We start from the raw sequence: 15367 nt of genomic DNA, 5'->3' as shown, positions 1-15367 counted from the left end.
AATGTCCCCCATTCCTGCAGGGCCTTGAAATGTGTTTATTCAGGACTGAGTTGATATGATAAGGACCTCTTTGGATTTGTATTTTCTAATCTACATGGTGTCATTCCTAGATGCATTTAGGCAATAATTTTGCTGAAATAGCTTTAATGACATCAGATTTAATGACGCCTCTCTAAAATGTATCACAGCATTACAGTATTTATTTTGGGAGGGAAATGCTCCCCCATTGGACTAAAAAAGAAAGATGAATGGATTAAAACCCCCTTTCAAAGTCGATTGTGTTGTGATGACAAAAGCGCATCAGTCTGTGAAGTGGATGAGATGCACCAGTTTGTGTTTACACTGTCTCTAACCCAGATCACTGGATCCTGCTCTCTCTTGTATAATGGCTGCCTGCTTAGTGCGCCCTTCTCATGCCATGTAAACAGAGAGATCAAATCTGAATGTTTGGCACATTTGAAATATAGTATTTAATACTTTATGATTCCCTTTTATATTGTCCATAACATATTGTTTGCAAGAAATGTATTTCAAGGGGGTGGTGATTTGATGTTTTGCTTTATATTTTTCCTACTATTAATAATCTTTTTACTTGTGTAAATATGTATGTATGTATGCACTGTATGTATAGATGGATGGATAGAGTCTGAAGCAGTGTGGCAGTAACACACAATAATAGATGATGGTTTGTTGTTATGGTGTGCATTGCACACCATCGACAGTTTATCTTACACTGTATAATATGGGGTTTTCAGTTACCCAGCAGTACTCATAGTAAGTAAAAAGTAGGAGATAACCCCTGCACTCTCTATCTCAAGGTTACTCTCTCTCTCTCTCTCTCTCTCTCTCTCTCTCTCTCTCTCTCTCTCTCTCTCTCTCTCTCTCTCTCTCTCTCTCTCTCTCTCACTCACTCCTCCCCTCTCTCTCTCCATCTCCCTGTCTCTCTGCATCCAGGCTCGCTCTCTCAGTGTTCACAGTGGACCTTGATTTAAAATCAGTCAATTAAGGCACGCGGTGAATGCCAAGAAAGGAGCCTCATTCCTCCAGAATGGTTGAGTTATAAACAATCTACTGTAGGCTATAGGGTTATTGTATGTATGTATGTATGTTATACAATCTTGAGTCCATAACACAAGCAATGAGCAGCTGCACTGTAAATTCTGTGCTCAGAAAATGAGTAAAATAATGCTCTGTGAAAGACTATTGTTGGGCAAAGCAGTTTGCTTTCCAAATGAGATCCCAAAAGAAAAACCATAAAATTCACAGTATACAGGTCTCAGTTGACACAATATTGCATCTAGTAGGAATTTGCATGTAAGACATGGGCTTCCTTTGTTTTGCAACAAAATCAAAGCAGTGCTGAATTTTCCAAAAGCAATTGCTTCTGAATAGTATTATCATAGTAGTATTATGATTTTATACATTTTCTGAGCAAAGGAAGAAGTTTGTCTCTTGGTTGTTTAATCTCCATCATTGGTGTTAGCTCTTCTGTATGTAGATATGCTGTTCTGGGATATTTCTCTTCTCCAGAAAATGAAAAATCACTCAGTGATGGTGGGATTACCTCGCTACTGTGCTGTGGATTAAGGGTCAGAGGCCAGGGCAGTGTATTTATTTCAGTCTAAAGTGAATATAGTGGTGTAGCTGGTGAGATTCTCATATCAGAGAGGTTGCATTTGAACTGATCACTGCAGGAGATTCAAGGTTATGCAAATTGCATCCTCATCACCCTACGCGACTACTCTCCACCATCTCCTTTTAATGCTTTCTGTTTATTCTAAAATGCTAATTATTGTCTCTTGTGTACACATATAAACCACTCAGTTAAATATGAGCTCAAGAGACAATGGCACATGCATATCTATGTGTATACTGTAAGTGTGTCCATAGATGGCTAGTCTTCTTCCACATCCATCTTGAGGCCCTCTTCATAAATTCTGTGCTGGTCTTGGTGACTACAGGAAACTTATCGATGCTAAGGTAAATTTACTGATGATCCTAGAAGATATATCTGAAACACTGCACTGATGTTAGCTGTAATTTCCAGGTGCTCCATGAAGGATCTGATAGGGGGCTGGTGGATGCCAAACTTGATCAGAAAGCTTTGGTATTTATCATGACTTGTCCAGGAAATGGAGGATCAGTCAAACTGTGCAGTCAGTGATGATATCCCTCAAGCTGATAGCACTGACTCAGATACTGAGTCAGCCTGAACGGCGAGTCAAAGTCATTGTAGTGCTTCATACTGATCGTGCCTTCCACACAGAAAAATAAAAGTGACAACAGGAACGGAAAATAATTCTTCAGAGCGATGCCTTTAGAAAACCTACCACTAAGAACCTTGCAAACCACAGATCTATAAAGAACATTTTTTAAATGCTTGAAAGGTGCTTCAGAAAATAGTTCTTTGAAGAACCAGCAATGGTTCTTCAAAGAAAAGATAAGAGCACAGGTACATGGAAATGGTAGTTAACTGTCATTTTCGTAAAGGAGAAAATAAAGGTAACAACAGGAATCAAAATACTTATTTATAGTGGTGCATTAGGAGAACCATTTCAGATTCCACAAAGAAGCTTTTAGACCATAGTTCTGAACCATTTGGAAACAATTCTTAAATCGTTCTTTAAAGAATTGATCCATCAAAAGTTCTTTGAGGAGGCAGATGTGACCATTCCAAGAACTTTATTTATATATATATGTGTGTGTGTGTGTGTGTGTGTGTTTAAATAAAGTGATTCTTTAGAAGTTGATGGTTCTTATCTTAATGGACCTACACACCCTTTTAAAGAACCATTTTAGAACCATTATTTTTCTGTGTGTGAATGTGCTGCCAGGCACAGTTTCCACCAGGCTGTTGGATATGGAGGCACAGTTGCTGGCGATGCCCAGCCAAAGCACAGCCAGGTCTTCTTGCCTTTTTGTGCCTCTCTGATTGGCTCTGTGAGCACTTCCATGTGCTCAACACAGCCTTGCATCTTTGTGACTACAGATTTCTGCAATAAACTGTCAGCGGAAGAATTCTTGTGAAGGTACTCAATAAATTAAATTACTTTGCGTAGCGGTGAAATGATCCTGAACCGCTTGGCGTTCCCTGGAATTCTCCTCCTCAGAAATTAAAACATCCAGTCAACCTCTGGACCATCTACTCCAACACAGACCCTTGGGGCGTCTCTTATCAGCCTGGCAGAGCACTCTACCTGGTTCAAGGGCCTTCAGGACAAAAACAGTTTTATTGTTGCTGAATGCTTTTGTGTCTGCATGTTGGTCTGTCACTGAGGTGCCGCAGTCCAGGTCCTGTTCCCCTCATGTGTCACTGTAAATGTTATAGAGGAGTTTGGCAATCCACATCAAAATCCTAGGCAGAACATTCTTTGTCCTGGCAATGTCTCTTCCTCCTGTGTGATTCTGTTGGTTGTTGAAAACCAAAGTGCTGTGTTGGCTTCAGACTCCAGAATTCTTTCCACATCCGTCCCCTGATGTGTCAACATTTTAATTTCCTCTAAAATTTCTCAAAATACTTGAATGACATCTTGGACAGTGTCTCTGTCTCCTTTCATAGCCTTTGCATCCGTCTTAGTGCCAACATCTTGCGGTCAGCTCCTCAAAAAGAATCATTGAGGAGCTTGGCTTGCAGAGATTGGAGAATCTTTGCACCCTCATGAATGATCAGTGAGTCAGCCATCTTTGCTGCTTTTCACCTCAGCTGCTGTTGTTAAGTACTGCCACTTTTCCTTTCTATGGCCCCTTTTCAAGGATCTCATGTCCTGCCCAAACTCACTGGCGATGAGTGACCTATGGTTCCTCACAGTGGAGGCGGTGACAATTCATTTCTCCTTTATAGCAGCTGTTTATGTAACACAGCTGACAGGGAGGACCATTTTTGTTTTCTGGTTGACTGTCTGTGTCATTGCTAGCTGTTGCCCGAACATTGCCATCTACATCCCCAGCAAAGTCAAAGTCAAACGTCAAAGTCTGGCTCTTTTTTTGTCATTAAGAATATAGGCTGACAACATGAATTTGAAATTAGATACTAAAAGTAATCCAAGTATTTTTAAAATGAATGAATGAATGAATAAATTATTTTGTTTGTTTATTTACAATGTTTTATATGTCTATTACCACATTAAATCACTTATCTCTGCAAATTGATACAGCCTCAGAGCAGCTAGCGTATATGAGGGGTGAGTGTACATCTCAATATTAACTGCACATTGCCATCATTTTTACTATGTGAACTACTGGAAGTGTATTCAAATCTGTAAATAGCTTTTTTGTTTTGTTTGAAAAAGATATAAAAATTCACAGTGTTCACAGGACCTGTGTTCATTGTAATGAGATAAGATGTTTGGTTTGGTTCTAGTCTGCTGTGTATTGTATGACCTGCATTGTCCCATTGCACTGTACTTGAGGTTGATGTCCCAGGACAATATTTACTGTGTTACTATGTAAATGTTTTCCTGAGGAAATATCCCAAAAGACAAGTTCCCTCAAATATTACTTGATGAACAAAGTCAACTGAAAATCTGCATGCTGTAACTCAATCATGACCAGGAGCAAACTGTAAGTGGCATTCATTTCATGCAACTTTTCACTTACATAAAGTAAATAAATTAATTTTTCATCAGTCGGTGTACTGTTTTCCATAATTTGCTGCACTGGGTCATGGGCAAGGGCGCGGGAAGGGTGGTGCTGAGGGTGCTGCAGCACCCCCTGCTGAGGAGGGGTGGAATAAATGTCAAATTAATTTTACCACATTTCAAAGTCATTTTCTTTTGAAAATGACTTGATTGTGGCAGTCACTTAGGGTGTGGACAGGGGGAGAAAGTAAAACGTGTATTAATCTACTGCACCTAATGCAAGGAAAACGAAAAACATGTAAAACTGCAGAGGGGCAATCACACCGAGACACATCAGGCGGCACCATCAGTCGGCATCCCCCCCCCCCCCCCCCCCCCCCCCCCCCCCAACCACCACCACCACCACCACCATACGCAGCACCCCCTGGCAAAAAGTAGTTCCCGCGCGCATGGTCATGGGTTAAGTTGCTAGTTATTGCCAAAACACAGGAGAGGAGCAAAATGTGCTGAGATGCTTATCAGTCACAGCAAATCAAAATTAGATTGAAATATTTAAAATATAAATGAAAAACATTAGATAGACCAGTGGATCACAACTGTTCTCAATCAAGTGAGTCTATAGTGAATAAATGATGATTTTGTTGTCGTTTTTTTTTTCTTTCTTTTTTTTTTAATTTGAGCAACATTAATTGGCTTTTAAGTCTAAGTTTGTGGCATTATAGGGATACTGTTACAGTCTTAGTGGTTGAAACGCTGTCTGCAGGCTGCAGTAGATGTGACCGGTTCACTTTAAGCTCAGTGTCATGTGTCATGGTCCAATATTTGCTTTTCAACTGGCTGCTTCACTAGACGAGTTTCAGAAAACTGAGTTGACTGGAACTTGGGGCAACTTTTTTCAAACAAGCTGCACAGAAGTTGGAGGGTTGTATTTGAGTGGTACATCCTCAGGATCAGCAGGCGCTGCATCACCACACTGTAACAGCAGTGACAGAGCAGGGTTTGGCTCGGCTGCCTCTGAAAACTGCACCGTGCAAGCTATTTTCAACAGTGATTCTGGAGATGTTTCTGTTGTTAACTGCTCTGCAGACACAGTCTTGTTTATATCATACCCCCCTGTTACATAAAGCAAGCCCAGCCTAATCTGACCCCAGCTGGCTGCTAATCCTCGGTAATGATTGCTCTAGATTTAGGCCTGCTGCTCTATCTGGATGTTTCCACGGGAATTACAATATCAGCCTGCTGTGCATTCAATAAAGATTTGATTTTTGATGCTCTTCAGTGTTTAAATGCTTTATGCACATGTGCACACATGCACTCCTACACACCCACACACACACACACACACACACACACACACATATGCAGCAAACATTATACAACCATTTGTTTTTTTCCCCTCTATTGATCCATTTCCATGAATAAAGCCTGTTTTAAACTGCATGGCTACCAGCTGAAAATGTAGTTTTAATACTCCAGCAGCAGATTAAAAAAAAAAACACAGAAACATATACAAAATTATATAACTAAATGATATAAAAAGAACTCCAGCGCCTGCATTTAATTCAGGATTTGATTTAAAGGGTAAGAAATTCAGTCTACACTCAGCTGCAATATAGAAAGAAAGTCACCTTAGCTCAATAAGTAACTAAAAGGTGATCAGTCACCTTTGGTTTTGAATAATCAGGAATAAAACTGTTCTTCATATAGTAGGGTTGTCAAAAATAAGCAACCCATAGCCCTTTACAATGATATTCTACATATGTGTTTGCATATATCAGACCAATACTGGCCATTTAAAAAAAAAAAAAAAAAAAAAAGCCTACCAGATATCATTTTGTCCACTGACAATGTAATATGCTTCCTCCCTGAGTGCAGTATTGTTCTTTCTTCTTTGTACATTTTACACATAGGCCTATTAGTTGGTCAGTAACGATTGTATATAAGTTATTTCTTCATTTCAGAGCTCTAATGTATCCTAGTATTGCCTCCACCATGGAGCAGGTGAGGTGGGTCATTCTGCTGTACTGTCACTGGTTTGAATACCAGTGGAATTTTGGTGCACCATGATGGTCTGTTGCAATACTGTTTCACCATTAAAACAGAATAAATATTCAGGGAAGACAATGAATTTATTTTGGTGTGAAATAAACGGATGTAAAGATAGGCCTACTAAGTGGTGCCTACTGGTTGACCTCTAGGTGGCAATGTCTGACTGTGGGTTTCATTCTTCCCCAAAGTGCCGGATAAACTAGTGTATAATCTGAACATGTCATATCTGGATGGTGGCGCCGATTTCATTTTTGACATATCATAATGTTCATTTTGCAAATCTCAATAAATACAATATCTTTATCTTTATGACTGTATCATGACTTTACTGGATTTTGTCTGTGGCTCAGATCAACTTCAGCCACCATCAGATGGAATTTTTGTTAATTAAAACAAACAAACAAACAAAACATATCATATGTACTCACCGGTGTGATCCAATAAAAGGCAGTGTCTAAACTTCAGTTGTGCTTTTATGTTTAAAACTGCTAAGTCTAGTTCTTGACTGGAAAGACAAAGATAAATAGTGCATTCATTTGAAAAGACACCTAATAATGGAAGTCTGGTAACTGAACAAAACATATTACATTCCTAACTTCCTCTTAGACAATTCAGTACATGTGTAATGAAGCAGCAGTACAGAGGATCATGCGGCGATCCAGTGAATCAGATTAACATGTCTTCTAGTGTCAAACCAGTAGAGCTGTTGCAGTTTGTAGAAATCTCAACATTATACATGAACCCCCAAATAAATACGTAGACAACACCCAACAAGGTATACATTAGCTCAGGAGATACAGATCAGGCTTTTGACCCGCCTTTGTGAGGGGTTCGCCTTAAAGAACATTTTCAGAGTTTTTAGAGTTCCCACTGTGTCGAATTTAATGCCTTTATGGGGTTAAAGTGAAAATCTGTGATAAGACCGGCAGGTGCTTTCAGTTATAGTTCAAGACAGTTCCAACATTCTGTGAACATGGAGAAATCTAGAACTCTGCGAAGCTTATACTACTGTTACAGACAGTGCAACAGCTACGACTACCAATACTACTACTACAACCACTACTTCCATTTCTGCTACTCCTACTACAACTACTACCACTAGTAACGGCAGTAGTTGTAATAGCAACTGCACTAACAGTACTACTACAGCTCCTGTTGTCACTACTGGTGCTATTGGGATGGGAGACTATAGGGCATTTCTGACTGTGCAGCAGGTGTAAAATGACATGAGTACTATACAAACTGGTTTTCACTTCATCCATGGTGAAATAAGGAGATGCTCTCTAATCAGTTTGCAGTCTGCATACATGATTTGGTCCAAACTTTAATCTGTTGAGGGGAAATAATTAGTTCTGTCCTGCATGCTGATGACTAGGTTTTTAGTCGAAATCAGAGGAACAAATAATAAAAAAAAATGTATATACAAATGGAAGCTGCACATTAATAAAAAGAAAACTCAAATAATCCGATGCTGGAACTCCATGTTGGAACTCATACTGTAAATTAAAATGGCTGCATTGAGATCTGGTGTCCTACCACTTTTTGTTGAAGCTGGACAGTATGCAACAGTGTTCAGTGTGTCTTCTCAATGATGGGGACAATGAATGAATATCATTTGCTATTTTTACTGAAAAACCCCACTATGCTTTTTTCCCCAGCACAGCGACAAAAGAAACTGAGTGTTATTTTGTGGAGGATGCGCAAAGACTACGCTGGCTAGTTACACAAGAAACAGAAGTTAGCTAGCCAGTTGGAGAGATGAGGAAAAAAAACTATCTATCAGGACAAACATGAGTCCTAATCTTGTTAAATGTTCAAATGGATGTATCCTTGTATCTGCTGTGTAAATATCTCAGGAATTTACCATGTGAACATGCAAAGTTACTATTTTCTGGATGGGACAAATAGTCTATTGCTACTGTTACTCCACTACTATAGCCATTACTGCCACTATGCTTTTACCAGTACCATACAACAACTTATAATAAATGATTAAATTCATTTAAATAATATTTGTCAGGTCAATTTTTGTTACATTTGTCAGAGTTAAAAAAAAAAAAAAAAAAAAGCGAAACAAATATGCAAGAAATAACAACAGCAAGTGAGTGAGCAAACTAAATGTGTAGCAATTTATGATCCATATAATTATAACATCACTCCTATTGACTTAATGGGACAACCCTAAACAAGAGGTCTGAGAGGGTGCAATGTCCTCAAGAAACACCAGAGGGCGCTCTTATCTATATTATTATCTCTTCATTTGGCATGTGAACATGTATTTGGTGTTTATGTCTTTAAGGGCACATTTCTTTATGTCTTTATGATAAGATTTGGCTTACATTTCCATTTTCACTTTCACAATTGAATTCTTCAGCTGATGACATTTATTCTATGTGAGCTAAAGTAAGTTGTTTTTTTTTTTTTTTTTTAAAGAGCTGTATTTTGATATAATTTACAGTCCCAAGCTAATGCATGTAATAAGATTTAACCTTTATCTCCCAATACACTGTGGCATGAGACAGCATATTATCCCTAGTATTAGCTTTTGGCTTGGACTTGTGTTACATTTAGCATCCATATGATACTATTACCCAATCGCTCTCTCACACACACACACTCCCACACACACAAACACACACACACACACACACACACAGGCATGACATCATTCATTCATTCTTTGTTGACAACTTGAGGTGTGATGCGAGGTAACAGCGTGGCTCTAACTCTGTTCAATATTACTCTCAGTCCCTTGGCCTCAGCCTGCAACGTACACCAGGTAAAAGTGTCCTGTTGGTGGATGAGGTGGTGGTGCGTTACGACACAGCAGCTCCATCAGAGTCAGCATGAACAACACCAAATTACGAGAAAAGATCTAGATGTCAGGGAAATTTAGAATATGGAGTGGTACAATACTGTCCTCCATTTCTAACTTCTAGTACCCACACACATAATCCTAATCCAACTAGTTGTTCTTCATGGTGGTGAAGTGCGGTGTACTCTCATCAAACAGGTATTTTCTGTTTGGGACAAAACAAATGGAACTGCTGTGTACAAAAGCTTTAAAGCTGCACTGGAAGTATAAAGGAACATGGCAAATACTGTGTGTAGAGCTGAATTTCCACTTTTAATTAACATCTAAAAAAAAAAAAGCCATCAAATTCCATAACCACTGTTGTGTCTGGTGTCCTCAATGGTGAGTTTTTGTTGATCTCAGTGGACTTGACAACATTTTTGTTTATCCTATGGTATGACAGTAATATTCCTGTGGTACTCTATGTAGTGGTGCTGTGATATGTATTCCCCTCTAAGTGACTGGAGCTCTTCAGTTTCTGTCAGTCTGTGTTTGCAGTCATATGGGTTGAGTCCCAGGCCTCGTGACTATATTCTCACCAAGCTTAAAAATAAGGAAGAACGTGTGATGGAAACTTTCCACCTCAGTTTCTCCCAATACGAAGACAAACGTAACAGCGACGTCACCTTCTCCCAAGGGTGGCAAGCAACGTCAGAGATGCTGCCTTTGCAGTCCCGCCGGAAGATTTAGCACTCAATATGTTGAGTACACAAGATAGGCAAACAGTGAATCTTCCAGCCCCTCATGTTCATCTTACATATTTAAATAAATGGAGGACATTATGAATAAATTAATGGAAGATTTTAATTTCAGTTAACCCTCCGAGACCAAAGAGCCCATGAACAGGCTTTTATTTTAATTGTATTATTATTATTATTATTATTATTAAGCTATTTTCTTGTAATTGGGTCTACAAATTTTTGGTACTTTTGTGGTAATGTTCTTGTAATCTAAAATAATTTAAAATAATAATTATAAATATAGTCGTTTCAGAATTACTTTGTAAGTATGTTTTTTGTCTAATTTTCTGGAATTTTTTTTGCTTCTGGTAATTTTCTTGTATGTTTTTATTACAAATTTTCGCTTGTATTCTGGATATGTTTAATTAACATTTCTTAGTCATTTTCTAGTGGTGTTGTTGGACTAATTTTTTTTTTTTTTTTTTTTTGCTTAAAAGTTGTAATTTTTGGTATTTTTTCTTGTTTTTTTTATTTTTATTTTATTCTATTTATTAAATTAATTATGATTACTTTTTTACATTTTAGGGTAATTTTATGGAAATGTTCTTGTCATGTTTTGATAGAAATCAAGGGAATATGCTCGGGTTTCAAAGGGTTAAAGAGTATTTCTTTGCTTTATTACTGCTAATAACACTGATGTTAACTGGTTTTGACAAATTATTACTATCTCATACTGCATATTTGGGAGGGTTACTTGAATCGATGCTATATAACATATTCTATTAAAAATAAAGCACTCGGTCTATGCTTTCTATTGTAATAAAAAACTATACACCTATTTCAGGCTAGGTGAGACCAAACTGTTTCCTGTCTGAGTGCCAAACAACACCCTATCAACTGACACGTGCAGCGTCAGCGGTCATGTGTGCTCAAGTGAAGCGTCCATATTCCCCACAGCCCGTGAAGGTAGCAGCAGAAGGAGGCAGAGAGAGGTAGAGAGTGAACGACAGAGGGAGGAAGAGAGAGGGGACACATAGCAAGGAAGCTAGCGCCAACAATTTGAGCCTGTTTACCAGCAACTAACGCTGTTTTGCGGCATTGACGCTACAGTTAGAGGAGAAGTGAGGCGTCCTCTGTAACGATGTGACTCTAATGTCACCTCGTCGACTGTAAAATGTGTGGAAAGAAATGTCTTTAGCTAGTCGGGCTAACGTGAAGACAAAAAGGGCATCTCTCGGTGTTTGGCCGAGCTACCCAGCTGTAATCTCCGGATGAGAGTCACCGTTTAGCTGATCACCTCGGCAGAACCTCCCGCTGTTGAATCTGTAACAGCAAAGCGGTCATTCGTCCAGTTTTTGGGACGATATTTGGTCTTGATAATCGTTGAACCAGGCGAGGGGAAGCCGCCGAAACCGCCAAGATGAAATTTACAGAGCATCTCTCCGCGCACATCACCCCGGAGTGGAGAAAACAGTACATTCAATATGAGGTAAGTTACATTTAACCTGCACTGGGCTAGCCACTAGCTAGCTCACTGGCTAACTAGTCAGCTAACGACGGTGGCTAGCAGCCTGGATACCAACTCAGCGCCAATGCTACCCGCTCCTAACCGTGTGGACATCAGCTGTAGATAGACTTCTCTCCATTTTTGCTGGCCTCGTAGGAAACACAAAGGGGAACTGTCAAACCAATGTTAATTCTGCCAAGGAAGCAACACCACCTACCCAGTGTTAGCTAGCAAACTAGCTCAAAGCTGGTTTGTTTTGTTGTATTGCAGGTTAACACCACAGTCAGGTTCAGCCATACCAAGCTTGCGGCATACATCGGCTAGCATGGCTGTGTGTGTTTGTCCTCCATACCTGCTCGGAATGTGCTTTGGAGACAAGACATTTGGCTGACTCATCATTTATTGAGCTAGTCTTGATTCCTGTTACCCCCCCACCCCCTCGTCTGTCCTCAGCTGCTGACCAAGCTCAACCCTGTTCCTGGTGTTTTAACATCAGGGTTGGATGGGGCCACTGGGTCCAAACGGGTGACAGACAGGTGCTGATAACTCAACCTGCAACCTTTGACACTTCCAAGTTATTAAAGCATGCAGTCTGAAGCACTTAATTCTTCTGTAGATCTGACAGTTGGATGCATTTCCTTGAGCAACACTGCAGGCATGCCTGCATCTTTTTCCTGGCAACCCAGACGACATCTCCCCTCACCAGTCAAATTGTCATTGTGATAGATGCTACAGGATGTTGGGATCTCACTATACCCATTACTACTCAGCTTTTTAAACCCCAACTCAACTCCCACTATGCTCCTGAGACCATGCAGGTTCCCATGTCAGTCATATCAGTCAGTTAAAACCATGTCTAAATTATAATCGCTCTTTGGGGCTGCAACAAAGCAACTCTACTTTGCAGACAAATTAATTACCATTAAATATGACTTACTGGGTGTAACAGAGGTTCAGCATAATTTTGAGTTACATAAGCAGTCGACGCAGTGTTCTGATGCAGGTTTTCATGTTCTATTGTGTTTAAAAACAAATAACAGCACCAAGTTTAATGCCCTGCCCATTTCTGTAACTATAAACTGTATGTATCCATTTGATAGTTGTATAAAGTTAGGGCTACCAAACCTATGAGATGTGAATGTTGTTAATGTAGCAGTATTAGCTATAATTGTGTAGTATTTGTATTTTATGTCACCAATAATGGGAGAAATTCAAAAATGTAGCATTGGCTTAAACTGTGATTGATATGATGTGTATATGCACAGTGTTTAAGTCATGTTACAGCTAGTGTCCATATGCATGTGTTTAAGTAGGCAATAAAGCTTCATTAAGAGATTTTCTATGTCACGTTGGCTCTACAGTATGCTGCAAAGCCAGGTACGTCTAGATGCAGTAATATTTCTCCTCCCTTGGCTTCTCTCTCTCTCTCTCTCTCTCTCTCTCTCCTCTCTCTCTCCCCTTCCTGCACAGAACAGCAGCCCCTGCATTGCTAAGTGACAGTAGTTGCAGTATTCTCATAAGTCTTTGCCTGTGCTGTGCACACTCATATTGGTCCAGCACAGTGTGACTGCAGCATAGTGTCACTGAGCCAGTGAAGCTTTTCACTGTACCAGGGCTTTACCAAAGAAAGCTGTGATATTAAGGAGGTCTGAAGCTATTTGAACCCTCCAGTGGCTCATTTTCCACTTATCGATGGTGTTATAATCATTTAGATATTCATTTATTCATGCATTTGCTTGTTTTATGCCAAGCAGTATGAAGTATGGCTCTGCTTATTATAAGTCATTGCCCTTGCACTTCTGACAAATTGTTTTAGCCCTCTGTCCCTTGCAGCAATTAAGCTTTGAGGTCCTGTCATTGTGTTGGAAATGCACTGCAGTGTGTTTAGCAGCTTCAGCAGTTGTGTTCAGTGTAATATTAGCAAGCCACCATCACCAGCTCTTGCCTGAAACACAGAGACCAATGCCAATGATCAGACTAATAAGCTGCGTTTGATAATCTTTGTAGCAACCTAGTGAAAAGTGAGAAAGATTGGCAAAATGATTCTCATGCACTCTTAGGTTGCTTCTTTTCATGGACTCTGGTTTATTTTTGTGCTTTGAGGTGTAGGATGTGGTCCAGATGTAGCTTGTTGTTCCTCACAGCTGTAAATCTGGCCTTGCTCCCAGCTAGTTTTAGGCGTGTTAGACCCAGGCTTGCGATGTTTTCATACCCATGCTGACCAGGGCTCCTCCATGTGTGTCATGTTTTCTCATGGCAGCTGTGTTTGGGTCAGACACATTGCAGGACAGTGCAGACACAGAGATTGTCCCAGACACTGCCAGCTTCTCTAATTTCATGCTGGCTTACAGCAGGTGTCCTTAGGTCAGGATATTGACAGTATGACACTATGCACTGTTGTTTTTTGTGGCTGTGCATCCTTACTGGGAGGTTGTGAAAACCAATAAGCCTACGCTACGACTTGTCTGCAAGTGTACACGAGGACTCTGTGTTTAGAATTGGTTATGGAAAAGTTGTGGAATTTTATTTGAAAAAACTGGAGAGATATCGTAGTTTCTTACAGGGCAGCAGAACGTCTGGTTTATTGACCAAATGAGCAGGTTTCCCAATATCAACTATGACAAAAGCAGGTCTTTCATTAACTTGACAGATTCCTAGCATGACTGCAAGACAGAACACAAATGCTTGGCAGTATCTGTATAAAATCTGTATTAAAAAAAAAAACAGCCAGCAGACTCAGTGACTGCCTGGAAAACTTGCTGCATGACTAAGTGGCTGTAGCAGTCAAAGTCAAGGACATTCTTTTTGTTGAAAGTCGAGGTAGTGGGAATGGGGCGCGGGTAGGAAGAGGGGGCAGAAAAAGAGAACAGGCTGGTTTCAGTTGGAACGATGACCAGAGAAGCAGGGGGAAAAATAAGGGCGAATCAACAATCCACTGCATGTAGTTGAAGTCGCAGGTCCCATCCACAGCCATAGGCTAATCTTCACACACAGATGGACACTTTGACAAGAATGACATTTACTGCAGATTTTCCAACATCCTCACAGTGGTGCAGATACAAAACTCAGCACAACGTCATGCTGTGGACATAGTAGATTGCAAGGCTAGGTGCTAGCTCTTTCTAGAGGGACTGCTCAGTGTTAAGTTACAGAGTATTTGGAATTCAACGAACCTGATGTTTATGTTTTCAGTTTGTAAGGTGACTGCGCAGTGTCCTCCAGTTAAGAGGGTTGGTGCTGAGATTCACCTCGCCTAGTTCATCTATAAGGTTCTTTCAAATGCAGCGTCTTAAATTATCTGAAACAGTTTTTGGCATATGAAGGTTCATTGGTGTGTTGTGCAGTCATAAGCATGTATGCAATGTAAGCATAAGCATGCTAAAGTTATGTATTTTTGATAGTGCTTATCTGTGATTGAGATAAGTATGGTTTCCTGACTGACCAGATGCAGATACAGAGCACGTGCCACTTGTTAAGGCTGGGTCCTGAGTGCTGCGTTCTGGGTTCGAATCTGACCTCAGGCCATTTGGTGCATGTCATCCCCTCTCTCTCCCCTGCTTTTCCTGTCTCTCTCCTGTGACTGTCAAATAAACCAGAAATGCCAAAAAAAATCTTAAAAAGAAACAAAAACACAATGCCTTATTTCCATCCAAACCCTTCCAGAGCTAACTTGGCTAATGCCTGTGTTCACCTAAAACCT

The 15367-nt window shown here is 40.0% G+C and overlaps 1 protein-coding gene across 2 annotated transcripts in view; it reads left to right on the top strand.

The window, feature by feature from the left end:
- The first annotated feature begins 11147 nt into the window (after positions 1–11147).
- Positions 11148–15367, top strand: part of LOC115375865 (xenotropic and polytropic retrovirus receptor 1 homolog) — a 58172-nt gene continuing 53952 nt past the window's right edge. For both annotated transcript variants that reach the window (XR_003929753.1, XM_030075446.1), the window contains exon 1: positions 11148–11649. Coding sequence is in view for 1 of the 2 variants with exons in the window: in XM_030075446.1 (XP_029931306.1) it covers positions 11581–11649 (69 nt within the window). In the remaining variant the exon portion in view is untranslated. The remainder of the gene's footprint in view (positions 11650–15367) is intronic.

This window comes from Myripristis murdjan, chromosome 17 (genome assembly GCF_902150065.1).
Source record: "Myripristis murdjan chromosome 17, fMyrMur1.1, whole genome shotgun sequence".
In the NCBI taxonomy this organism is placed as follows: domain Eukaryota; kingdom Metazoa; phylum Chordata; class Actinopteri; order Holocentriformes; family Holocentridae; genus Myripristis; species Myripristis murdjan.
This window is presented reverse-complemented; position numbering and strand designations above follow the sequence as displayed.